This window comes from Felis catus, chromosome A2 (genome assembly GCF_018350175.1).
Source record: "Felis catus isolate Fca126 chromosome A2, F.catus_Fca126_mat1.0, whole genome shotgun sequence".
Taxonomy (NCBI): Eukaryota; Metazoa; Chordata; class Mammalia; order Carnivora; family Felidae; genus Felis; species Felis catus.
Window position 1 is genome coordinate 96,914,747 of NC_058369.1, and position 27,078 is coordinate 96,941,824.

General features: G+C 35.4%; 1 protein-coding gene across 1 annotated transcript in view; it reads right to left on the minus strand.

Moving 5' to 3' along the window:
• The window catches only part of CALCR (calcitonin receptor), a 156,102-nt gene that overhangs the window by 36,110 nt on the left and 92,914 nt on the right, over positions 1-27,078 (minus strand). Inside the window, exons 2-6 of the mRNA XM_003982757.5 lie at positions 25,314-25,394; positions 18,567-18,723; positions 16,324-16,434; positions 9,852-9,964; positions 6,901-6,992 (exon numbers count right to left, since the gene is read on the minus strand). Of these exons, the coding sequence (XP_003982806.1) occupies positions 6,901-6,992; positions 9,852-9,964; positions 16,324-16,434; positions 18,567-18,723; positions 25,314-25,364 (524 nt within the window). The 5' untranslated portion in view covers positions 25,365-25,394. The remainder of the gene's footprint in view (positions 1-6,900; positions 6,993-9,851; positions 9,965-16,323; positions 16,435-18,566; positions 18,724-25,313; positions 25,395-27,078) is intronic.

Genomic DNA, 27,078 nt, shown 5'->3' on the forward strand with positions numbered 1-27,078 from the left:
GCCGCCGCTTGTTGGCATAGCCATTTCCCACCTTTTGGACACTAAACAATTTGTTGGAATTTTCATTCCTTTCTCCTCCATTTCATAAGCTTGTACATACGTATTTGTGTGAATGATCACATAAATAAACATTAGTTTGGATATCCTATTCCACTTTTTGATGCAAATGGAGAGAGTCCTGTAGGATGGCTATAACAAAATTGGAATGATTATCCAAGAGGAATAAAAATCTTGCATTTACCATAACTGATCCAGTCAAAAAACATTTAGCATAATGTGAAAATCTAAAACATTCAATTAATGATGCCAATGACTGATCATAGTAATTATTCCTAATTCATGGAATAAAGGATTCCAGGAATTTTGAAAAGGAAATTCTGGGGAAAGATGAAATATGAGAATGGTCTGGCTTTACTTAACAATGCTTTCCTAAATTTCGAATCAAAAGAAAATGCAATTATCTGTTGTAAAAAGTCGATTTAAGTAATAAGGGCATCTGTTAAAACATATTTTGATTATTGTAACTACACCTTTCAACATTCAGGAAGCACAACCATTAGTAAATAGTTAACACAGAATATCTTAAATTTTTCAACTTGCTGAGCAGGGATAGAATGCAGAACTTTATATCCAGGAAGGGTTTAGAGAAGAACTTAAACACACGCATGTGCACACACACACACACACACACACACACAAACACACCCCTGTACTACTTTATTTGACAGCAGAAAACTCTGTTAAATAAACCAAACCTAATTGGTTTTATAATAGTACTATAAAAGTAGGTTGCAAATTTAAGGCTTTAAAAAGAAAAAAAATTACTTATGGGAAACATCATACCCATTTATACTGCATAAACTCTTCAATATTGCAACTGGTACATTAAACCTGTGACCTGCCATTTTCCATATAGTCATAATAGCATTTCATAATTCTTCTCACTGGGGGGAAAATATCTGTGGCCTCATTACTGGATTCTGCCTGGCTTAAACCAACGACACTTGGCATTATCCAGAACTAAAGAGTATGGATAAATGCATCACACAGTGCTACTGTTCTCATGCCTGGTTTTCTTCTGATCAGGTAGAGTTCAATAATCTGCTGATATACAACATTAGTTTAAAGGACTGGTTAATGCTCAATCTTCTGTGTAAACCAAAAATCGACTTCCTCTACTTCTAGCTTATTACTCCCTGGCCCTTTTATCCTTACTTTATTATTTTTTTCTTTTAAGACCACCTTCTGACATATCATATATTTGTTTATTGCCTGTTATTTTCTCCATTTCTTTCACTAGAGTGGGAGTGCTAAAGGATTTGTTTTGTGCACCTAGAACAGTGTTTGACACCTTGTAGGGCTTGATACTCATGTTTTTTATTTTTATTTATTGATTTTATTTTTATTTTATTTTTTAAAGTTCTTTGAACTTTTTTATTTTTAATTTTTTTTAACGTTTATTTATTTTTGAGACAGAGAGAGACAGAGCATGAACGGGGGAGGGTCAGAGAGAGGGAGACACAGAATCTGAAACAGGCTCCAGGCTCTGAGCTGTCAGCACAGAGCCCGACGCGGGGCTCGAACTCACAGACCGCGAGATCATGACCTGAGCCGAAGTCGGCCGCCCAACCGACTGAGCCACCCAGGCGCCCCTCATGTTTTTTAATTAAAAATCTTTACATAAGAGCAATTTCCTTCTTCAAGCAGTGGCCAGTAAATAGTTTTCCAGTATATCAGAGAATTACATTAAGTGCTAGATTGTGTAATATCTTATACTTTGAATCATACTGAACATATGTTCATACTGAACATATGAACATATGTTCATACTGAACATTACTATAGGTATTAACTACCTAATATTGGACATTATGCTGTTGTTCAACAGTAGCTAAAACCTGTATGTGGTATGGTGTTAATTATATAATGAGAAAATGAAGGTTTAAAGCTGGATAAACTATTAGACTCCAAAGGAAGAATATGACTAGTATATAATAAGAGTTTGTGTCTTAAAGTTTCAATATAATTTCTGCTTATTGAGTTTAAAAAAATTTTATTACACTTACTTGACAACATTTAAACTCAGCTTTTTGAAGCAAGTTAGAGTTACTTTAAATTTATTAAAATTCCTTCAGTAATCTAACACATATCACTGTGTACCCATTTAAAAATCCAACACACATTACCATATGGTTCAGACCTTTGGTAGATGCTAGGGATATATGGATGAACAAAACAGCCTCTGCCTTCAGAGACCTTATATGCTAAATAACTGTTTATTTACTCTTATTATGATTACTGTTCTGAAGGAGAGGTATAGGATGCTAAAGAGGGTAACTGAACTTAACATGAGTAATTATGCGCTCAGTTGTTCTCAATGCAAATATCTTGTTGCTTGAATGAACATGATCTGTCAGATCTGAAAGGTCTTAAGTAGAAAATAGCACAAACCTGATGTTAGCTATACTTCATTCCTCTTGATTAAAAGAAACAGTTATTTAGATAGACAGAACATTGCTTACTCTTTGCAAGACAAGGAACCCTAAGTACTATAGATTCTGTAATAGTAGGAGGATAAGAGAACATAATTGACGTCTGTCTTGGCCCAAAGTGTCACTCAAATGTGAGGAAGAGATAATGATTTACCTAGGTATGAATCTCAAGATGTCATACTTTAAAGCTAGATGTTATTTTCATGGTTTTAGCTTACTTGGGGTAAATCTGCCACACTATTTGTTTCAAATAATTGGGACCCTATGTATGTATGTGTGTGCTCTTGGGGAGCTTTTAGTCATATGAGAAAGCATTTATATTTGCCTTGAGTTTTGCATATTGCATAAAACAGTCTGATATCAGAGGATAAGGAAGAGCAGTGTTCAGTCCTTTATAAGACAGTGTAATTACAGTCACATTCAAAGTAAATGAGGAAAGATGCAAGCAATAAAAAAAGTAAAAGTTGTTTTGAATTTACTGATGCATGAGAAAATGTGCATTGGAATAACTGTTGTGATTAGTACAAGGAGTCATATCTCTCAGTGTAATGCTAAATTTTTCTTTACCTGGCTATCATATTTTGTTCACAATAGACCAGACAAGTAAGGAGAAGGGGAGGGAATCGTGGAATGGACTGCATTAAAACTCCTAGAAGAATTTGAAACCCAATACTCTTTATATCTTTCCCCTCTGACAAGAGACTTTATACCTTTGGATTTAGCACAAAATCTTTATCCTTAAGGAACTCCCTTTTGATCATAATTCTTGCTTCTTTTCCTATTACCACTATTCTATGAGTGAACAGTTTACCAAGATATGACTGGCAGTTATCTTTTGTGTCCTGTTGTGTCAAGGGTGGGTTGGGAGAAAGGAGGTTATCTTTGGTGCCATTGATTTAGTGGTTTCTTTGGAGCAGTAGGAAGGCAGCTGGAGATGTATCATAGTGGATGCTATAGAAGATAAAGTGTTATCTATCCATCCACTATGTAGATGTGACAGAATAATAGTGAATGCTGATGAGTAGAGAGGAATCAGTATTGCTTCTGGAAGGTCCCAGTGGAAAACCTCCTTTTGTGCTGATATGGCCAATGTAATGTAATGTAGACAATGTAATGCAATAAAGACACCCCCCCCCATCTTCCAACATATATCTCTACTAACTTTCAGGCAAGAGTAATTAATATTCAAAATTTAACAGTAAGTAAGGCATGAGTATCAAGCAGTTAAAATGGATGATAATGAATGTTCTATTACTGTGCTTTCCTGAGAAAAAAGAGTTAGATATTTAGTAATTTAGGATTCTTCCACATAAATGTCAATTGATAATTCTAACTGGAACTGATGGGATAAGTGAATTTTATTGCAAACTTGCTTAAAATGGTCAGGAAATGCACACAAATAAATGTCCACTTATGTGGCTTTCTCAAGCCTGTCTCCCCTCGGGGTATCTTCATCTTAACTCTCTTGTTGACATTTACTATTGGCATGTAGTAGTGAGGAGTCTTGCTGAATAAATTTGATGTTTCTATTTAATCCCTCTCCATACTGTTGCTCCTAACTAATTTTCCTGCAAAGAAAATGAGTATATATGAGTAATTTCCCAGATTTTTAGCAGCAACGTATTGGCAGTTCCACAGCCTCCCGTGTATTTAGTGACTTTAAATTCCTCTGCAGGCTTTCTTAGCCTGCTGGTTTGAGGAGGACACCTGCAGGGTTATTCCTTTTTATAGATCCTATAAGGCACATTTGATGAGTTGAGAGTGAGTTTCAATGGGATGATTATGAATGGGGCATTAGGTCTGAAAAGTGGGGCTGGGTGTAACTTCTCATTTTGGTTTCATGAAATTTTTATGAAACTGATTGTTTGGATTTTGCAAAATAACTCAACCCTGGGAATGTGGAATTAAGCGAGGGAATTATGATTTTTTTTTTTTTTGCTCAGGTTTACACAGATGATGCATCTTAAACTCATAAATCACAGAAGCTTCCACTGTAATATGAAGTAGAGACCTTAAGGGTGATGTTGAACATTGAGAACAATTTGGGGAAAATGTTGCTAATTAAAAGATAAAATCCAATGATAGATCAGAATTACCTTCTTTTAATATTTATGAAATGCAAATGTAGAGAAAAAATCTGAAGATTCAGAAACATACTTTAATTTTAAGAAAAAACACAAATGCCCTGGATATTTTTAGTTTGAGCAGGTTTAAGATAAAATTAAGAACAAGTATAAAAATCATGTGTGACTGCTTTTAGATCTGAATATTTGATATCTCAGCATGTGTGTTTTTCATATCCTATTTGTCTCTTGTTGTATGTGCTTTGGAGAACAAGCTATTTCGGTTTATGTCTCCCCATTATCACACTCAGATTATAAATCCATAAGAGCTGGTTTTCCTCCCAAGATTAAAGTTGCTGTTTGGTAGGCTTTTGGAACTGAGAGATAGTAGGACAATATTAGGTGCTTTCTAATCAATCTGCCCCCAAATTCTCTCATGGGTTCAGCGAGATTAATTGTGTTCTGGGTCTAACTGGAGTTGAGAAGTATTTTACTTTACTTATGTGCTGTACTTTTAAACACCCATCTTCAGTGGCTTAATACAGCAATGAGTGTTGAAAGAATACTGCTATTTTCTTTGCTGATTTGGCTCTCACATCCTATCACTTATTTAAGTGACTGGAGAAATAAAGAAGTAAGAAATGTTCCCTGGACATTTTTTATCTTTAAACTCCTGAATACACTTATTAGTTTCACCATTACAAACTTGGGGGCTTTTTCTTTCAATTTTTTATGGTTACATTAAAAATTTTAAAGGTGAGACTTTTAGTGACAGACTTTTTAATCAAAGTTGTATGGGAGCCATGATGATGTATTTATTCACTGTGGTCAAGTGCAGTTGAAAAATGAATAGACATTCCAAGATTAATCATGCTGTGTGTTTACTCTGTTGTATTCTGATCATTATAATTGAAAATACTCTTCTATTCTAATTCTAGTAATTGATCCCTTATGTCTTATTGCTTTGTTTATATCTTTCTCCTGTTAAACCATATATGGAAAGAGCTCATTCTGTTTATTTAATTTATTATTTATTTATTGTTATTTAATTATTATTATGCAGTTAACAAAAAATTGCTATTCAATTACGTTCCTTTGTCAGAATAAGAATCTTGACTATATAAGATATAGACATAATATGATAATGGTATAAGATAAAGGCAAAGATTAAAAAGGATCAAGGAAAAAAATAATAGTAGTTGTGTTAAGGGTGTGTTTTCAGGTGATTCCCCCCTTGGGTTAGGCTTCTTTAGTATTATCATGATAATATTTTAACAAAAATCAAATTAAGATTCTGTTATACTATATATGAATCACTGTATATTTAGTTACATAATCACATCTGTAAAGTGTGGAGGATTATTTGTAGTCTGAGCCTATGAAGGAGCTTTTCTTTACCATTTATATAATACCACTGCAACTAAAAAAAGTATTAGTTGAAGGAGACAGCCCTGTAATGTAGAAATTAGAATTCTCATGAAAGGGTAACGTAGCGCCTCCTGCCTTTGATTTAAAGAAACTACACTAAATTTAGGATGTTTCTAGAACTGATTTTAACTTACGTTACTATCTCACATGCATTATGAAGTCATTCCTGAAAAAAACAGATTTAAAGTTTCAAATTCTCCATTAATACAAAATCAGTAGTTATACCAATGTTTTGTCATATATAATGCAATCAAGTACATAGACACAGCCTTGGAATAGAAACCTCATTGGGATTTTACTCCTCACAGTGTCTTAGGAGATAACTATGGTGGATGATGCCAGGTTTGCAAGGGCAAAATACTGACACTTGACTCTTCTTCCAGAGATTCTCCTTGGTCTTGGATGAGTGAGTCAAGGCCAGAAGGGAGCCTTACCTTCCTTCTCTGACTAAACACTATCATGGCCTCAGTAGCCACACTTCTCCACTGGCCAAATCCACCTGTGATACAGCTCATAATTAGGCAAGGTGCATTTGAACTTCCGGCCATGACCTCCATATTTTAGGATGGGGGTAAAAGAAGGAAGAAGAGCCTCTCCTCAATACTTCCTGCAACCTTAGCAATGATAAGTGGAGCCTTTAACATGTTAACAGGATACCTATGGGCTCACAGGACTGTTTCATTTTGGGAAAGGCATATTGCCTTTGAGAATTATACGATTACACCTTATTTTTCTCAGAGATAGGATTAAAAATGGTTTTAATTAATTTTATTTTCCTTGCTACTTCATGACTCTTGGTGGTGCATTTCTCTTGTGATTTGCAGAAGATCACCCTTCCCCCAACTCTTGCAGAGTTAACCATTTATTTCAGTACCTTAAATAAGAAAATAAAAAGCAGATGCTATGAGGGTACTTACTTGAAAAACACGAAAATCCCCAGCGAAATCACCAAGGTGAAAATCGACAAAGAATGACCCACAATAGCCAAGTAGTACAGGACATATGCGTTCTGCAACAACAACAGCAACAACAATGAAACAGTTATAAAAATAAACAGGCAAATAAGTGATAATAGAGGAGGGAAAATAGTTTCTATTTTTAATATAAGTGTAATTCAACAATTGTTCTCCTTTTAAAAAAATCTAAAATTATAACATATTTCACAGAAATTATATTGAATTATAATATTTGGGTTTAACAGGTTAAATAGTATAAGATTATCAGTTATACTAGAATTTGCATGATGTGGTGGGAAGAATGTAAGACTGGATTCATCAGAGCTGTTCTTTACTCAGAGTATTAGTGATTAAGTCTTTGTGTGACTCTCATAAGTCAGCCACTTCACCCCTCTAGATCTCAGTAGTTTTTATCTGTAAAATAATTTGGTCAAACTAAATGATTTTTAAAATAATTACATACCACTTATAAGAAACATAATTAAATACTGGGATACAGAAATACTGGACATAAAAGGATGGGGAGATGATGATCTAGGTAAACACTAACCACAAGAAAACGGGTGTAATATCATATAGGTCCAGAGCTCAAGTCAGAGAGATAAAACAATTTGTAATTTCTATTCACCTAATAATATCAGTTCAAACCACATAAACATAAAGCAAACACTGACACCACTTAGTAATCAATAGAACACACAATACAAACGCAGTATAAATAAGTTGGATAATTTCTGTGAAGTTTTTTAATTCCTGGTAGAATGTGGCATTTATGTACAAATCATGACCCTTCTGCATTTGATTCTTGTCACTTTACTCATGAAGAGCCTGATATTGAAGTACTGATTCCACTAACAGGCTCTCAAAGCATGCAGAGTCCTTTGTTTGGTTAAATGCATTATTGCTGGACAGAAACAAATATTGCTTTTCTAGGAGTTTGAATTTCAAAATGAACTAATCAACATCTCCTGAATTGTGGCTGTTCACCACTTGACCGGGCATTTGCATGTTATTTGCCATTTTCATTGATACTACTCTCCTAACAGAATGCTTTTTGTCTTTGCAGAAATGATAATTAAGGTTGGAGTCATTGGTTTATATCTAGAACTTATGATAAAGACTTCAAAATAGCCTATAAGCCCCTTCTTAGGAAGTATTTAGGAATCTTTGCAAAAAAACAGATACTCAGCTGCTGTCTTTTCTCCCACCAATTCATTTTCTGGCTATTTTTTTCATTTTACCACTAGACAAAACCAGGAGTGGCATTTTCTAAAAGTTCTTCCTTTTAAATAGTTCACCATGTAGAATCCCCTTGTCATTGAAAGTACTGTTTTTAATTTAGATATATGCTCATGCCCCATCCTCTGTCACTATTTTATTTTTATCTCTGTATATTTTTATTTCTAAGAAAATTTTATATAATTGATTTTCTTTCAGTTGCCTCCAGACTACTTTAAAAAATATTTATTCTTTTGAAATAAAGTTGTCTAAGATTAAACCAACAGCTCATAATTTAGTTGCCATTCTTGATGTCATTCTTAAGACTGAGAAGTGCTTTTTTTTTTTTAATAAATTCTAACATTCTTTCTTCAAAACAAAAAAAAATTTTTTTGCCTGTATATAGATGGAAGATTTGTTCAAAGAATTTCAATCATTATGTTATGTGCCCAGAGGGGAACATTTACTCTTAAAATCCTTTCTTTCTATCTCAGATGTGGCTAGAATGAGAAGGTCAAATATGGCAGCCTGAAGAACTACTTACTTGGATATGTACTCCTTATAACAATTGAGTTAACAGGATTACAGTTTTTTCCTGTAAAATCATAATTAACACTCATTCAGGTATTCCTTACTTGGTGACATGTCATCTCAGTCAGACCCTATTACGTAAATAGCTCTCCATTAGGATGTAGACATGCGTCTAATTCTCAGAGGCGACTATGCAATTTGTAAAGCGGTAACCAGCGTTGGTGCCCCCAGCCTACGCCTGTGACAAGATGTCCTTCTGGTCTCTAGTCAACTGGTCTCAAGGCTACCTGTTCATCTTGTTTGTTTTTTGTGTTGTTTTGTTTTTAATAAAAGGAAAATTTTCTATACTCCTAAATCTTCACTGTAGCAAACAGCAGCACTGATGAGCTTTTAGCTTCCAACTCAGTAATTATTTAGCATGCAGGCCTATCTTTGAAGGAAACAAAAGGTTTCTACTGCTGTGTGGTTAAACACTGCCTGTTTCTCCCAGCTCAGTGGGAAAGAGGAGGCTGATTGTGGGTTTAGTGATTTTTTTTTCAGATTTCTCATGCATTTGGAGAGTAAGTATCTGGGTTTTTCCCATTGGCTTAAATGTATCCAAGCAGAGATGATACTAAAAATATTTAACAGGCAGTAAGACAAAAGTAGTTCCACTGAAAATAACCTAAACTGCCACACCTGTATCTACAGGCTGATGGGCAGCCCCTTTCTAAGGGTTCCTTCAAGCCCTGATAGTAAAACTCTAACTGGCATCTTGGGGGTGGGGAAGAGGGGAAACTGTCACTTTGTGGCTTGAGGAAAAATCTCTAATTTTGGAATTTTTCTCACAGAAGAGACATCTTAGAGAGTCCCTGGAAATGCTGCCTAATGTCTGAATGGGGAATCCCATCATCTTTCCCATGGACACTATTTGCCTCATTATAAATGGCCTGATTCTATATGCTCATGGAACTCTTTGACACCAGGTATCAAAACAAGAAGTAGAATGTCATTTTTTTTCTAATACTACTAATAGAGTCCCTAGAAACTTACAGGCCATTATCTGATTTCCTTCTATAAAATAGGTTGGCATCTTGGTAGCAGCTGTTTCATAGTGATGCATATATTTCTATGTAAAAATAATGGCATTCTCACCCAATACTGAAATTTGAAATAGAACCTACCTTCAGTTTCTCAGGAGTGAAAGCATTACACATAGTATAGTTGGACCAGGTTCGATTGTTCTCAGGATGTTTATACCAAACCCCTTTCTCATCACAGTATTTTGTAACCTTTTCTGTTAAGGAAACACAATTATTACATTATTATCTCAAACTACCAAGAAGGAAAAATAAAGCTTAAAAGCCATGCCACAATGTTAATCACTTTATATAACTTGAATGTGAATATAGGTCAATGGAGACCATCATGAAGATGTATTATGCACAATGTTTTAGCATGCGTTGTCTCATTTTATCATCACGAAGCCATATAAAACGGATGTTGCTATATCTCCATTTTGTAAACAGGAAGCAGAGAGTGAGAGAGGTTATAGAGTTTGAAAAGTCACTGGATAGTGGGTCAGCTAGGATTAAATGTCAGGTCGGTTGCACTAAAAAGTGCTACCTATACTGTACCTCATATTTTTTTAAAGCCACATTACATTTCTGATTTTAGATAGAAACTATATGAGAAGAGCAAGACCACATCTTCATTTATATGCAATATTTATTTATTAGGTTGACTGTATGAAACCACAGTTTTTGTGAGTCAGATGGTCAAATATTGGCAATTTCATATAGTTAAATCCAAGAGAACAAAGAAGTCCAAAACTAAGAGGTGTATCAAGAAATAATTTTTGTGCTTCTCAAAAATATTTCATTTAAATCATCTCTTTATCCCACAGAGGGCATACTAGGGATGTATAGATTTAGCCTTCGCTATTTACTTCTTTAACCATCTCTCAGGTGATAGTGAAATTTGCTGATTTGGCTGGATTGGCATTTTAAAGATCTCCACCTTGCTATGGGCCAGGCACTGTGCTAAGCACTTTGCAGAATTATTTTCTTAAATGTTAATAATGACCCTTTAAGATGGGTGTTGGTCTTCCCATTATACATATGAGGAAACTGAGGCTCAGATAGGTTGAGTAAATTCCCCATCTATGGCTAGCAAGTAGGAAGGCCAGGGGTCAAATCCAGGTCTGGTCTGCTTGATTCCAAAGCTATTGTGCAGCTAGTTAACTCTATATTAAGGCTCATAGTTTTGTGGGCAAGTTATCTACACTCCATTCAGTGACCCAAAGAATCATAAATAATTTGTTGACTGTAAGATAGTATTTTAAATCTAATCTGATTGGCTATACAAATGGAAGAAAAAATTATATTGAGTTAAATAAAATAGAAAATAATGAACAAATGCACATTGAAATGAATGCACTTGCCAAATTTAATCTGAGTTATTCTGACTTCCTCTAGTTCTCCAGAGTATCTCTGCAATGCACTTATTGCCTTAGATATCATAAAGCAACCTCAAATTGGTATAATATGCAAATAGGTTTTACCAGTGTATTTAGAACCCTTACAAAATTTTGATTTTTGATAATTTCCTGGGAAAAATATTTTTGAAGAATTTTTCTTCATTGGCAAAGGCAAAGAGCTGTCCCACCTGTGGATAGACCTTTTATTGTATCACTTTTGGGGTTTTTTTTTTTAGCCCAGGATGTGGGAGTCTGAATCACATACTAATATTTGGAGGAAACTGTTATTGTTTTAAATACTAAGAAAACAATTCATGTAAAAAAAAAAACCTTATTTGTCTGAAACATCACTGAGATCTCATAATATTTAAAATAATTTTCTATCAGTAGTTATGGTTAGTCAATCAATATGCTAAGAGCTAGTATGAGAATTCTTTTATCTTTGGCAGATTTTAAGGGAAATTAAAAATTTTTAATTACAGAACTGAAACAGGTGCTATCAAATTAAACAAGATTCAAGCTTAAAATTGTAGATTTGTTTGTATGTCTACTCTAACAATTATTTCAAGTGGATGAAAAAACACATTCTGCAAGCAAAAGATGTTTTCAAGCAACCTATGAGACTCATCATTGCTTAATGTAAATTTGTTAGAAAGTTAAATGGAAGAATTTTTAATTGTAAATTTGCTGAGATAGCCATTGGACAAAAACTATATAAAGAATCACCACTGAGGGGTGCCTGGGTGGCTCAGTTGGTTAAGTGTCCAACTTCTGCTCCGGTCATGATCTCACAGTTTGTGAGTTTGAGCCCCGTGTTGGGCTCTGAGCTGACTCTCTCAAAAATAAATAAACATTCAAAAAAAAAAAAAAAGAATCACCACTGGATACCAACAATATTTCAAAAAAGGGTTAGCACTAATCAGCATAGAAAAATTGATATTGACAATTGGTCAATGATTTCGCTAATGCTATTTGTTGAAGCTTCTTGCAATTTTTAGAAAAGTGGCTTGCAATGCAGCATCTTATCTTTATTATATTGTCAGAAACTAGCTTATTACTTTATCAAAATGAATACAATCTGTTTTAACAATGTTATTTAGCTATGTAAGGCAAAATATATTCTATGGAGGAGGGAGGGGTGTTCCTCCTCAAGAAGTCCATTCCAATCATGGACAAGACTGTAGGAAATATTATTTTGTTTTGATGTCACTAAAGTCTGGATCTAAGCATTTCTTGGTTCTACCTGTTACAGCTATAAGAACTTGTCCTCCCCACCTGGCAAGTCTTTCAATATTCAAAGAAAGGATATGTCTACTCTAACTTCCCTTTCCAAACCAAACATCCCTATTTACTCACACTACACAGTTTGCTGTCCCTTCATAGTCTGGAGCCACTCTGCATGTGCTGTGATACTGGTATTTCCCTAAAATATTTTAAGTTTGGACTGCCCCATGAAGAGGGCAGCATGCTTATTTCACTTTAGATTCATATGGAGGTTTTACAGATGCTCAGCTCCAATCTCCAGAGATTCAAACTTGATTAACTGGAGAGGTAACCAGGCATTAGCATTTTTAAAAAGCTCACCAATTCCAAAGGGTATCAGGGTTGAGAATCATTGTCCTAAACCATGTTGACCATCTTGGCGCTGTGCCATTAATGTTGACTGAGTGACATTAAAATCAGGGCCTTAAGCACCTCCTTGTAAATCTGCTTTTTACATTCTAGCATATTCCTTCAGGCCACCAGCCTCTTTTGAATTTCAGTGCTGTTATTCACTCTCTCATGACCTGTCTTTTACCAAGCACTTTGTCTAAAATGAAATCTCTGTCATTTCATGAAACTGTTTTGTTTATCATCAAGGTGTAGCTTTGGGTCAATGGTAAAATCCTAAAGAATTTACGTTTGGTGAAATAGGTATTTTTAACATGTGTTTTTCTTTTGAAGTGGATTTGTCTCCCCGTTGAGAGGGTTCTTTCTACAAACCAGGCTGATAAGATGGATCTATGCCTGGAAATCCCTGTTTTGCTGACCAAAAACTTGCCTTTTAGTCAGTAAGTAGAGCCATTTTGGCAAGAGCCCATTGCTGCTTTGGAACTGGCCTTGTAGTCTCAGTTGCAGAAAAGCTCTTTGTGCCAATCAAGTTACTTCTAATGTAGTTGTCAAGTCAAGATTAATGAAGCATCATTTACTGGGAAGAGTCAATAAAAGATGGAAAGATTATCATCAAATAGCATTTAGTTAGAGTTTACAGGAATGTAGTGCTGAGCAGGGGCACAGCACTAAGCCCTTCCTCTTTCCACAATGAGAATTTTCAGCAGTGGCTGGCCTGAACTGGTTTTTAAAGTAGTCCCCTGTAATCTCATTTTCACTCTCTCTGTCTTACTGGGGTGGAACTTTGGATCTCATCCTTGCTAGATGCACGAAAAGCATCTCTCAAACATTGATACAGGGACAGACTAATTTCTCTGCTCTAATCTGGATTCCAGAGACTTTCTTGACTAGATTTTACCATTTGACTATTGTTTCTATCTTAACTGATGATCTCACTTTCGGTCCGTGCAGCAGTAACCTCTTGCCATTCTTTATCAGTGAGTAAAGGGAAACAGATGGGCTGGTTGATCCCAAAAGGTGGTAGAAACTCTGACCAAACAACTCTTGGAAAAATTTGAAAGTTAAGGTTGTTTTTTTCATACATAATCTCTTAAGCATGAAACAAACACTGATTCCTCCCTTCAAAATGCTAGTTCAATGAAGATCCTTCCTGTCAGGACCTTGCCATTCCCTTCCACTCACTGAATATTCCAACTCTCTTCCACTGAACCACTCCCAAAAGGACACTGAGGAAAATCGGCACTGTGAGGTGTGGAGGGATTACTGTGTTCTGTTATATCACGTCTTGTTAAAAGGGATCAGGAGCTTGAGATGGAATGAACTGACTACCTGGGGCCCTGACTCCCAGCCAGCCAGTTCAACACCTAGAGCCACTTAAACACAGTCAGCAGACTGGGACTCAGGCACACCCAGGCACACTCTGCTGTCAGGCACAAACCTCACCTGTTAACTGGGATTTAAATCGTGTGTCTGTAGCTTAGTTTCAGCATATGGGTCTCTTTTATAACTAAGATTTATACTCCCTTTTCAGTATGTTAATCCCATATAGTATTTCGTTAGGGCAGATTTTCTGTCTAGTGTTTTGGAACAGAATTTTTCTGGCCCCAACACCTGCAGTCCCTGAAGCTAGGTGGCTACTGCTTTTTACTCCTCTGGTACAGTCTCGTCGGATACTGGGCTCTCCCTCCCATGGGCACAGCTACTTAGTGTATTGGTTGAGCTTTCCTGGTACCAGCCACTTTCTTAACTGGACTGTCTTTATTATTTAACACATTTTCATCTTGGCTATACATTTAATCACAAGCAGAACTTTAAAAGATCATGCCCAGGTTATGCTCCAAACTAATTATTTAAGAATATCTGGGGTGGTACCAGGCATCAGGATTTTTTTAAGTTTCCTAGGTTCTTAGCTAAGTTGAGAATCACTCATTGCTAACACCTACCCAAATCCATTCCCCTGATTCCCACGTAGCTAGTCTCTGGATTGAGGTTGTTATACAAACTCAAACATCTCTTCACACATTCCTTGCACTGCTCCTGACCACTAACTACCAGAGCATCTTGGATTCCAGATCTCCAATTTATTTGGATAGCTGACAGTTCAGAGATACATCTTGTCAGCCCTCTGGCTTCTCACTCCACTTGGTAGCTGGTACTCCTCGACCTTTATCTTGCCTAAGCATCCTGACCCAACTTCCAGTTACACCAGTGTGGCTAGATTAAGGCCTGAAGGAAAAACATGTCTTCCTTAGAAGGTTCTAAAGGTACTTTAATCTGCACAAGTTTGTATGGAGACTTAGAAATATTGCTTCCCAAATGCTTTTCCAAGACTGTTGCACTTACTTATATGTATTATATATATATAAGAGAGAGGGAGACACAGAATCTGAAGCAGACTCCAGGCTCAGAGCTTTTAGCACAGAGCCTGACATGGGGCTCAAACCCACAAATGTGAGATCATCACCTGAGCTGAAGTCAGATGCTTAACCTACTGAGCCACCCAGGTGCCCCTGCATTTACTTACAAAGAGAGGGTTAGGTAAGAGCTCTAGGGACTTGGTACACTTGCAATTTTGTGTCAAATATTGTGTGAGTATAAAATGAGATAATATATATGAAAATGTTTTGAAAAGTTAAAAATGACAGTGAAAAGTATTCCTGTGTTACTTTTATAACTAAAATGAATTTGGTGTCACTCATTTACTTAACACACATTTATTGACTGCTTATGTTGTGCAGGGCATGGAGCTGAGTATTAGTATGATCCATTATAACAGCATTAGTCTTATTTACTGAACATATTTTAATAATCTACTGTTGGAACAGAAATCTAGTAGATGTCTAGAGTTACCACCGTCTGGTTTATTTTCCTTTAGACATGACAGTTTTATATAACTCTCTTTTTAAAAATTTTTTTAATGTTTATTTATTTTTGAGACAGAGAGAGAGAGAGAGCAGGGGAGGGGCAAAGAGAGAAGGAGACACAGAATCTGAAGCAGGCTCCAGGCTCTGAGCTGTCAGCACAGAGCCTGACATGGGGCTTGAACTCACGAACCGTGAGATCATGACCTGAGCAAAACTCGGACACTTAACCAACTGAGCCATCAGATGCCCCTATATAGCTTTCAGTGTTATATCAAATTTCCATTGTGCATGCTATATCAGCCCAGTAGACCCGAACTCTAGACCAAGCATTTGCATAAGTTGCTAAATGTGACACAATTGAAAACTTAAGAACAACCACATTTAAGTAAAACTTCAGTTTTAAAAAATTAATTTAAAATTTTACTAAAATTTAATAACAAATATTTAAAATATATAAAAATTTAACTTTTATTTAGAATTTAAGACCTAATGTACACAACTGACCAGTAATGCGACTTAAAAAATAAGGAGAGCTTGTAATATGTGTGCAACTGGGTAATATTTCAAGTAAGAAAATTCTTCAGAAAATGCTGAAACACACAGAGTATGATTAGATAGATATCTTTTATATCTGATTTTCTTTTCAGAACCATGAAAATTCTAAAAGTGAAGCAAAATGTAAAATAAAAAGAAATATTTTACCTGATGGATCAAAGTCTGGAAAATAATCTGGGCAGTACTGATGGGACAGTACTCCAGCCGGTGTATCATCCCAGCACAGCCATCCATCCCAGGTACGGTTGCAATACGGACCTGATTATTCAGAAAGAAATTAACACTGTACTTGGAAAAAGTTGCAGAATCATCAGCAGGGATTTGACAGTGTTAAACAGGATCTATCTATTTAATAGATGGTTATTTTGGAGCTCTGGACATGCATATGGAAATATTAAAAAGAACAGCAACAGCAACAAAATAGAGATATTAACTTTACCAACTCTTAATAGAGTTTACATTTTTAGAGGGTTTTCTCCATTTGTTCCTCAAAAGACATACATGTCATCTGTATGGAATCTTTCCTCTAAAATATTTCCTTGAAAATGTCTCCAGAAATGCTGCAAAGAAATCTTGTGAAAGGTATATGCAGTATCACCCCTGGATCAGAGGCTTACCTTGAAAAAACTATATGTTTTTGTAACATATGGATCCTACTAGCCATTAACCTTCAAAGGGGTTGCCTTGAATAGTTCTATTCTTTTTTTTTTTAATTTTTTTTTTCAACGTTTATTTATTTTTGGGACAGAGAGAGACAGAGCATGAACGGGGGAGGGGCAGAGAGAGAGGGAGACACAGAATCGGAAACAGGCTCCAGGATCTGAGCCATCAGCCCAGAGCCTGACGCGGGGCTCGAACTCACGGACCGCGAGATCGTGACCTGGCTGAAGTCGGACGCTTAACCGACTGCGCCACCCAGGCGCCCCGAATAGTTCTATTCTTAATCCAAGGGTTTAAAATTCAATTGTTCAAAATTCCTGTGGGAGATGCATTTGTACACAGTTAACAGGTCACACAGAAATCTAGTCTTATTATTTTAGAATCACACTTTGTTAGTAGCTAAAATAATGCTCAGTTTGAGTAGTTTATGTATTTATCAGCATTGGGTCTTAGTGGTGTCTCACTGCTTTCAAAATTTAATCTACCCTAAAATGTAAAGATTGACCTCTATAAAGCTATTCAAAAGAATAAGCCTCAGGCTTTGAAGGCAGTCCAAGAACAAAAAAAAAGGAAGGAAGGAGGAAAAAAGGAAAGAAGGAAAGAAAGAAAAGAAGGAAGGAAAAGAAAAAAAGAAAAACAAACAGAAAAAAGAAAAGAAATCTTAAAAGAATGATCATAGCACAAAAGTTCAGCCTCCCAAAATGGTTAAGACTGAAGTGAATGAAGGAGTCTGCTCTCGCTTGGTCTCTGAAAATAAATGTTGTGTTTCTATTGTTTCACTTGCTTCAGAAGAAATGATTTCTTCTTTGGGCAGAGTTGCATCTAATGACTTTTCAGTTTCTTAAAAAACACTGAAACTACTGGAGACCGAAGAAGAACATGTATCTATCTTTCTACTGTCTTGAGTTCTGTTTAAAAGAAATATTCTAAAAATAGGAAGTAGAAATTAAGTAGAAATTTAACTATTTAAAGGCAAACCATATGTAGTAATAGAATATAGTTAACTGATATTCCGCCTCACCCCCAACACACACACCAAGAGGTGTTATCTTAGAATATACAAGGGTGTACAAGATCTTGTTGGGTCTTTTCAAATGTTTTAGGGGACAGGGAAGAGAACTGAAATGGATGTCGTAATGCTTGGCCATCACATAGCTCTCTATGGCTAAGAGAATAGGCTTGGCCCTGAAAATATTTGAACAGTCACATAGAGCATTCTAGAGAAGGTGACAGATAAACAATGCCTGCCTAGGAGATAGCTTTTTTCTAATTTCTCTGGGAACTAGGGCTAGAAAAGGAGAAGGAATAGCACTAGTTGCCAACAAATTGACAGTTAAGGGAAGATACTGCCTAATTAACCCAAAACAAGACAGGATTTTGACAGGATTCACCTGAGGCAAATTCTCTGCCCACCATTTTCCCATTCCCTTCCTATCATTTTCCAATTCTTCTCCCTCACTTCATCCTGCATTGTTCCTCCTTGCTAGGTGTGAATACTGAGTTATTGTAGCAATTTTGTCATAAGTGTAGATGTTAGCCCAAAACCAGTTGGGTGGACTTGAGCAAAGAAAGTAGGCATGTGTCCAGCATGAAATATACAAGCATACCATAGTTTGAAAACCACCGTTAAAATTGCTGGCATATTAAAACTAGTCAACACATATTTACCCACTGAAGCAAAAAACCTTTAATGTTGTTTGAAACATATTTGCATACATCTTTCTTCTTACCTTCTCCTTGGTATGGGGGTAACTGCTGCATGCGGTCATAGCATTTGTACTGCGCATCCGTCATTTTCTTACGTCCTAGGACGTAGAGAAATGGCTCGGACTTCATATTTGGAGGATAGGTGTCATTTGAAGTGGCAGGAAGAATTGGGGTTGGGTGCTGTATTAAAAAGAAAAATCAGTCACTTATAGAGAGCAGGAACCGGTGTATACAGAAATAAATGAGACAGTCAAAAAGTTTGAAAACATTTTCCTTCCACGAGCAACAATTATATATGGTCTCCAAGTGGAATATTTTTCTTCATAACTGAAAAGTGTATTTATATTTCATCTACAAATTCTACCTACAGATTTCATATATGCATTCTTTCCATTCACTACTGAAAATGTATAGCCCCCACTCAAACTCATGCACCTCTTTATCATATAAGATTGTTTTAATTTTGTTATCACTGTTAAGTTTAGAGGTAAACAAAACAAATAACCTGATTTCCAAAAAATACCAATATTAAATCAACTTTGCCTTCTTTGGAACTTCTAATACTCATGAATCATGTTATTAAAAATAGATATATTAGTGCAATAAGTAAACTTTTATATTAGATTCTTTCAGCTGATTTTTATTTGTGCTTAGATTACGTGCGCTGCCAAAAATTCACTCCAGGTAGTCACAGAACAGACAAAATCTGTTCTTCTGAGATACTCTGCATTGGATAATTGGCTTTAATATCTTTAAATAGGCTTCTTCAGCAGGTGACCTACACAGGATAATTTATTTTCACTGCTGGAAATCAGTGCAAATCTTAAATATTTCTCTTAGTGCTTCTGCACTTTTGGTACAGGCTGTCACTGGTCATGATCACAGACTGACAAATCATCCTAAGTCATGTTTATATAGATTTCAATTTCTTTTGTGGCCATGATGTTTTTGGTGGTGCTTGAATCTGTGATTCTATACCCATGTTCTGCATAGAGACTTGTTCAGAGAAGACTGCAAGCTTCAGCCTGCACTGGCTGTTTCTTCTTCTGAAGTTAGGAAGTTGCTCTCTTTCTATCACACCTGTTAAATACATTTTTTATTTGGCCTTATTCTGTCTAAATTATTCTAAGATTGAAGTTTCCCCAACTGTATTCATGCCAGAAACAGTGTTGCATACTTTTCTCTATTCCTCACAGTCTCTAAAACAAACTCATTTTTATTAAGTTGACCTGTATACCTCAGGCTACTCGGAGTGTAACCACACTGTTTTCCAGTGTATGTCATTGTGTGGATGCGGCATGCTTTCCTATCAGATAGCATGTCACTAGATGCTAAATTGTACAATGCATAATACAATAAAAATTCAGAGTGTACAGAGGGCATGGTGCAAGAATAGTCAGTTACCATTACAGATACAAGGTAGAATTTCAACTGGACTTTGAGTATATGCAGTGTCTACATAGGCAGACAGGAGAGGGAAGGCTTTCTGAATGAAGGGAAAGGAATGCGTATAGGTCCCAAAGGTAGGAAATGGCACGTATGAGACACAGTAAGGAAACCATTGTCCCTGGAGAGAAGCATATTTGGGGGTTAGTAAGAAATGGAATCAAGGAAAATAAGATAATATAGAGCCCTGAGAAAACAAATACAAAATGCCTAGTGCAATGAAAGGCTCAATACATTTTAGCTAATATCATTAAAACATGACAATAAATTAAAGATGTACTGTAGGCTTTTGACCAGTGAAGTCTGTGAAAGGAAAATGTTAGTAAAATTCATGTGGTGGGCATTAGATGTTCACAGATCAGAGCTGGGGAGGGAGCCAGGAAGCTGAAGGCATGGACTAGAGCACTGAGTGAGGGAACAGGGAAGCACAACCCTCAGCACTTTCTCAGATAATAAAACATATATTTGAATATAAGGACCGGAGAACAGTAATAGTCAAATAGCTCAGGTATTTTAACCTACATAATGGACAAGAATGGGAATACCTGAGAAGGGAGAAGTTACTAGGGGGAAGAATGTAAGTTCTCTTTTGTTCTTGTTTTGAAGGTGCCAGCAAGGCATCTGAGTAGAAATTGCTTGCAAACAGAAGAGGGTGAATACTTATTACATACTGTGATAACTCTAGATGGACACTTACTGTTGGTATAGTTGATACTACTCTTTATATATTAGGATTGTTTCTAATTTTAATGCTTCTTGAATGTATGACAGAAAAAAAAGAGACATTAATGAACTCACAGAAATTATTTCAAATGTACAAATCCTTTACCAACATAGTTGAACACCATTCTGTTGTCATATGATCCTTCCCTACTGGTTTTAAGATCAACCAATCAGCAAATAGTCATTGAACTTTATCAGCCAAGCATTATGCTAGTGCTGAGTAAAATAAACATAGATCCTGCCCTCATGGAGCTTACAGTCTAGCAAGAAAGATCAACATAAAATATTTCCTGACACCAGGAACTGTGAAATGTAAAGAATCATTAATAATTGAATGCTCAGTATTCCTTCAGGAATTGGAATGTGGTTTGGGAGTAAAAAATACATATTTTTAATAGATTTCACATTAAAGGCTTCGTTGTGGATTATACTAGCCTACATTTGTATGAATGCATGTGGCTGTGTGTGTTTTAACAATCTGACTAAAGATCACATAACCATGGTCTTTAATAGATCATTGTATCTCCACAATAAGAGATATCAATTATAGGTTAACCTTATGCATCTATTTTAGATTCTTTGTAGCTCTATTCTTAGAATCTTTAATTGATGTGAGAATTGTCATTGATATATTATTTATTTATGGGTAATTTTCTCACCATATTCAAATGAAATTAGAAGCTGGAATCTGATGTCCGATATAAATATTTTCTGTCATTTATACTAGATGTTTTAGATGTTAGGGAGCATCCTGTTTAAGTTTGGCATTCTTTCCAAAAGTAACATTCTGAATTCTATCTTTAATGGACTGGGCAACCAATTAATAAATGTTCCTGCACTAGTTGGAAATTCTTGTAAGCCATGGGGAGTCATTATGTGCAAGGGTACCAAGAGGAAAGCCTGGTACTTGTGTTTTCAATTACAGCATGATTTGTTTTAATGAAGTTTTAACATCTATAACAGTGTAGATATGACCATCTGAAAGAGCATGTGTATTTCATGTAGATGATAGGAGCATCAATCTTACCATTCTTGCAATATTGAAACAAACTCCAGTGAACTTGGTTTGGAGCCTGGTTCCATAGAGATTGTTTCAACACTGAAGGAATGAGAAATTAGAACTTCTGTCATAGATGAGACATAGTAATCTGAGTCTACTCCTTGTCTGGTTGGTGTGTGAGCAATGACTATAGAATGTTTGCAGTGGTAACTGAATGCTTCAGTGACTTTCTTCTGAAAATAACATATATTTGAGGCATTCTGTCATATATGTATATATAATGGATATGAAGATATAGACAGATAACGATTATATATATAATTCTAATAATGGAATTACTACTGCTTAAAAATAATACATATACAAACTTCATAAAGCTCATGAACATAGAAAGGTTTTGCTGGTGATTTTGTACCAATAAAAATGGCTAGTGAGGTGGCATAATTTTCAGCAATATAGAGACAAAAAAGAAGCAGTGGTGATTAGATAAGACTACCAAGCAATGTGAAACACTTAAAAATATTTTAGTTATCATAAGTATTATGTTTATATTATACATTTTGGCACATAAATATTTTATGCTCAAATGAAGATAGAGATGAGATATTAAGGGCACATTGATGTTCTGGATAAGGATTCATGTTCAAAGTTTTTCATACAAGCCATCTTATATGATTCTCCCAAAGCAAAACAAAATACAACCTCTTAATTGTTGTCCTATGCAGCAGTTTAGCCGCCGTATATGTGATGTCACTCCTAAAGGTTCAAGTAAATGGCGCCACACATACGACCACCAAGCTGCCACCAATACCTGCAGTCCGTAGCTGAAACACCGTTGTTCTTTCAGTTAATAAATACTTTGCTTCCCCCATGCCAGTTACTGTTCTAGGTACTGGAGATTCAGCAGTGAACAAGACTGGCAAGGTCCCTGCCCCCATGGGGCTCACATTCTAGGAGGTTTGGTGCACACTAATCATGGAGTCCAGTGGAAAGCAATCTGGTTTGAGTGGACATGTACTCAAGCAATTCCTACTTTGATGTAAAACAATCTTCCTACTTCTTGGTTTCTAGAAGCACAGAGACAAAACAATTACAGGACCATTCTGTGTAGAGCTTTAAGAAATGGTGCATCACTGCAGTGGTTCAAACGTAATGAATATGGGAACTCATGCTACAGTGCTGAAGGGAGAGATTCCTATTGATTTCCACAGACAGAATTTGTCTAAAAGGAACATGATTCCAGAATCCACAACTTGATATAACGAGCAGGATTTTGACATCACCATCCTTAATACTGACAATGTACATGTTGGAATTGTTTGTAGTTTTCAGTTACTTATACTTTTCAAAATAATAAAGGATAAAACAGAGCTTTGTAAAGTGTTAACCTGGTTCTTCCAGGTAGGATCAGATGGTTGGTATCCTATGTTTTTTCTACTTAAGCATTATTTAAACAACAAAACTGCTCCATAATGATAAATGCCAAGCAAATAGGGGAATACAGATAAGTTACCAACAACGAATGCTTCTCAGAAGAATCTAGTTTTTCTATGTCTTCATCATTGTTGCTATAATTATCATCATCACTACCTTTTTTTTTTAGAACTCACTATGTGCCAAGTACTATTCTAAGCCAATTGCACTATTACAGATAAGGGAGAGGAAATGAGTAGGTGGTTTTGATTGATGTAAATTGAGGCTCATGAAATGTGGTGACCCAAACTTTAAAGACCATTTAGAAATCAGGTTGTTAGAATTCAACAAATACACTGGCAGTGGTTTTTCACAATAATGTATAAAAAAGTAATATTTTATAGTAATTAAAATCAGTACCACTTTTTAAAATAATTTACTTTTCTTGAAGGAGTATCAGTGTGGAACACAATGCGTGTTTTAGAAGGAAACTCACATATCAAAACTTTTTTTTATGGAAGAATCCTCCAAATCAAATATATGATCCAAATACAAGACAGAGAAGCAAATTTCTGTTTATCACAGGAAAGAGAGCACAAAGCCACTTTAGTGCCCTGTACAGTATAGTTTACTAGTAAAGAGATGCCCACAAACCATAAAATATTTCTGCCCATGGCTCAAATATATGAAATTATTTTAATCTTTGAATTTTGTAAAAGTTTTGAATAGAATTGATGTACTTCAGTTTTTTAGCACACCACAAATTATCTGTAGTCTTTATAATAGAAAAGGTGGAAACACTCAAACTGTCTTATATCTAGTTAAAGTTACTTTAGTTTTTCTTCTGTCAATGTTTAATATAATTATATGCTTTATAAAATAAAATTATTTAGAGATATTTACATACAACTGATCACATAGGATTTAATTTAAGCTATAAAAATAACAATATCAATCACGAATAGAATATACCAATATTTCTGTAGCTATAGAATCTCATATAAAGCTTGAGCATTTACAGACAAAATAAAATGTGCTAATAATTTCTACAATATTCTTGGTCCAGTGTTTTTATTATATTTACAATGGCATGAAGTTACCTGCATTTCCAAATACCAGATTACTTTTAGCAAATTATGTTGTATTTTATCTAAAGATTATAACATGATACTTTTACATAATAAAATAGACTATACTTAATATCCAAGTAGATGCAAAAGGACTACATTGACAATCATACCCATAAACCACTTATTTGATGTATAACATTACAAAATAAACATTTCCTTAAAAATAAGATTTATGTTTATGGAATATTAGTGATATTTTCTCCTGAATAATGTTAAGAGAAACAGTTTATACAAACTTGTAAGCCCATGACGACACATTAATTAACAATGTAAATCCTGGAACCCTGGACTAGTTTTGTTTGCCTGAGTATAATAGGATCAGTTATTGACTGAATTTTATTGCCAGGTATAATTCATTGGCCAGGATAAGGATCAATACAACTCCCAATTTGTTTATGTAAAATTTACTCATCTCTCTTTCATGTGCTATGGAAGTTGATGTGATGGGGAGTTAACAAAGTTAACACAAATAAATAGGCAGGCACTGGTAGTATTTTCTAAGATAATTGCAGTTCTGACTACTTGCTAACCATTTAGGAAAAACCAATATAAAATTACAGAAATTGGGCATGATTTACAAGGCTAGAGAAAGAGTTATGGAATGACATTGGTATGTTAAGACCTAAGATTCTTAGTTTTTAAAAAAAATTTTTTTTATGAGAAATGCATTTAAAATCAATAGCCAGACTGAAAGAGTTCAGATGTTTGAAAAAGACAGAAGCCTAGAAACTGGTTCAGATCCACATGTCTAAGATGAAAAACATTTTATCGAAGGACATTATTAGCCTTCGATGTTAATTTCCAAGATAATGTGGAGATGTCTCAAGTTAACGCTAAATTTTTATAAACAAAGCTCACATTTTTCAGTGAACTATAACACAAATCTAAATTGTGAAAGTTGGGGGGGGGGGGATCTGTTAACAAAGTATCAAGGAAATGATAGTTTTGGCTTGTGGAATGTAGTTTTGGCAAGACCTCTCCCTGTGTGAGCGTCTACTCAATCACGTGCTCTGTGTCAGCATTCTTGATTAACGTGGCTTAAATAATGTTTTACTTACATTTAGGAAGATGAAGAGTACCAAGCACCGGCGGGTCAGTGTGAACTTCATTTTTGGTTTTTGAAGATGATCTTCTAAGTCCTAGAAAAATATAAAAGTAACAAAGACATTTACATTAATATAGGTTTAATACTGACTACAGTCAATTTCTTTTTCTTGTCTTTCAGTTTGACTCGGAGAGAATCATGTCCCAAGACATTCTAAATAAATTCATGTAAGTAAACAATATGCTTGTGATGCAAATGCAGTTGCATGTTCCATTGCCCTTCCTTTCAGCCAGGAAGGACTGGTGTCTGGTTGTTGTCTAAAGTCCTCCTATTAAGAAATTCCAGAGCCACCTTTACATATCAGGATCAAAATATAGGATTCAGAGAAATCAAGAGCAATCAATGTGGGCTTCAGTTAACATGTGGTGTCAGTAGAACTGTTGAAAATTTCAATGGAAACGTCCAGAAAGAAATCACTTCATTAGACATGAACAAATACAATCAATGATTTGTAAAGGATCACCTAGGTAATTTAAGGCAACTTTTATTTAAGCAGTCTTATTTAGAGCCTTGAGTATTTTCCTTTCCTACAGAATTTTCTACAAGCTTCCAGTTGCTATTAAGAATAAATTTCTTCAATAGCAAGGATAGAATATGTCAAAATATTTTTCTTTCCTACAAAATTTCCTACAAGCTTCAAGTTGCTATTAAAAATAAATTTCTTCCACAGCAAGGATTGAGTATGTCACCTAACAGCTCACCATTCCTACCCAAAAGCATGTAATCGTCAGAAACATGCTGCTGTCACAAATATCGGTTTTTCATGACTGCAGATAATTTTACACAAGGAAAGATAATAAAAGAGCAAAAAAGTATATATGTATATTTTTCATCAGTGGGATTTGCATGAAAACTGTATTTCACCTAGGGGTGAGTGGCTATGATCACATCATATATCTTACACTTACGTATTCTGCTAGGTATGTTAGTATCTGCACTGTCTACCTAATACACTTGCTCCCCAAAGAGCAAAAGTTGTATTCCATTTACATATCAGTACTACAGGAAACTGAGAATGTAAAGTATAATTTTCAAGTGTCATCCTATATGCGGATTATTATTTATGGCTTGTGGTTTACCTCAAGTCCACTAGTAAATTAAAAACACACATGGGTGAGCTGGATGAGACATGGTCCCATTACAAGAAACTGAGCATTGGGGTGTCTGTGCAATACACTAGGTATGAATGATACAAGACGTGTGCTAACACAACTATAACACAAAATGGGTAAAATTATCAAAAAATGGTACAAATACAGAGCTTCATAAAAGGGAGAGCTTTTGAATAGGGGAACCAGGGCAGGATTTGTATTTTGACTAAAAAGGATTTTGAAAAGCAAGACCTATAGGCAGTGAAAGCAGATGAAAACAAGATATGAAGATAGGCAAATTTAGGGGTAGCTGAAGAATAAGGAATCCAATAGTTTAATTTAGCTGGAGCTTGGAGTTCCTCAGGAAGTGAAAATACAGCTAGAAAATTAGGGTCTGAGTCCCTAGGAAATTTATTACCCAAACCGTCCTTTCGGCACTTTATATGCCAGCTATACGTTTTCATCTAGGTAGATACGTAACCTGACAACCTTGCCTGATGCTAAACCCCTTTCATATAAGAATTACGTTTTAGCTATCTTTATCTCTCACACTTCACATAATCACTTACACATGATTATTATTATTATTGATAATGATGGGGGTTAGTGGTCCAATGAATCAAAGGA